At 69.9% G+C, this 1,152-nt stretch overlaps 1 protein-coding gene across 1 annotated transcript; it reads right to left on the bottom strand.

Moving 5' to 3' along the window:
- Nucleotides 1–261: 261 nt before the first annotated feature.
- Nucleotides 262–909, bottom strand: LOC120225362 (proton myo-inositol cotransporter-like). Its single transcript, XM_039223569.1, has one exon. The coding sequence runs from the start codon at nucleotides 907–909 to the stop codon at nucleotides 262–264; it is 648 nt and encodes a 215-aa protein (XP_039079500.1).
- Nucleotides 910–1,152: the final 243 nt, after the last annotated feature.

Genomic DNA, 1,152 nt, shown 5'->3' with positions numbered 1-1,152 from the left:
CTGGAATCCTATAAAAGGAAAGGGGCTAGGAGTAGAAAAATAAAGTGAGAGGCTACAGGAAACAGACCCTCCCCGCATAGTCCTAGAAGGGCATCAGGTAGGGTTGGATCAAGGTGATGACTGTGATTCCTATGAGTGGCAGTATATGCAACAATCACACGGATTCACTTGTCCGTGAGTGACAGAAGATTCCACGTGGGCTCAGGGGAGCCCACAGCCAACACCATCCACCCCCTTCCCCAACCTGGGCGGGAGCCCTAATTAGAGGCTAGAGTAACTGACAGAGGGGCTCTCAAGGAGCAAGAGAAGAGGATTCCCGGGTCCGGCAAGCCCCGACGGGGACCCCCGCGGAGGCAAAAAGGAACGCAGCGGCCACGGCCAAGGGCGTCCTCCCAGGGGAGGGAACTCACCGATGCCGAGCCCCACGACCAGGCGGCCGGCGAGCAGCGTCTCCTTGTTGCCGGCCGCGGCCAGCACCGCGGAGCCGGCCGTGAAGAGGGCACTGGCCAGCAGGATGGCGGCGCGGCGGCCGAAGGCGCCGTTGACGGCCCCGCCGGCCAGCGCCGAGACGGCGGCCGCCCCCACCGTGCTGGACACCAGCAGCTCCTGCCACAGCGCGTCCAGGCTGAGCTGCCGCTTGAGCAGCAGCATGGCCCCCGACACCACGCCGGTGTCGTAGCCGAACAGGAAGCCGCCCAGCGCCGAGAAGACGGCCACCACGTACACGAAGGCGGGCGTCTCGTCCTGCTGGAACTGCCGCCGCGCCGCGCGCTCCAGGTCCCCGACGCCGCCGCCGCCGCCGCCCGCGCCCTGCAGGCTGGCGCTCGACTCGGCGGCCGCCAGGAGGCTGCGCTCCCCGGCGGCGCTCGCCGCGTCCGGCTCCTGCTGCTTCCTGCGCCGCTCGCCCATGAGGCTGCTCAGGCTCCGCAGCGTGTACTCCACATTCTCGCTCGCCTTGCGGGACATAGGGCAGGGGCCCGGGACTTCCCGGGGGGGGGGGGGGGGGACAGGGCTCCGCGGGCCGGCGGTCTCGGAGGGCTGCACAGCCCGAGCGGGCAGGAGCAACGGCCGCCGCCTGCCTCCTCCGGGCGCCCGCTCCGGCCGCCGCGGCCGCCCCGGGGAGAAAGTTGCTGCCCGCCGAGCTCCGGCGCT

Source organism: Hyaena hyaena, unplaced genomic scaffold (assembly GCF_003009895.1).
Source record: "Hyaena hyaena isolate Hyena2069 unplaced genomic scaffold, ASM300989v1 scaffold_1376, whole genome shotgun sequence".
Classification (NCBI taxonomy): Eukaryota; Metazoa; Chordata; class Mammalia; order Carnivora; family Hyaenidae; genus Hyaena; species Hyaena hyaena.
This window is presented reverse-complemented; position numbering and strand designations above follow the sequence as displayed.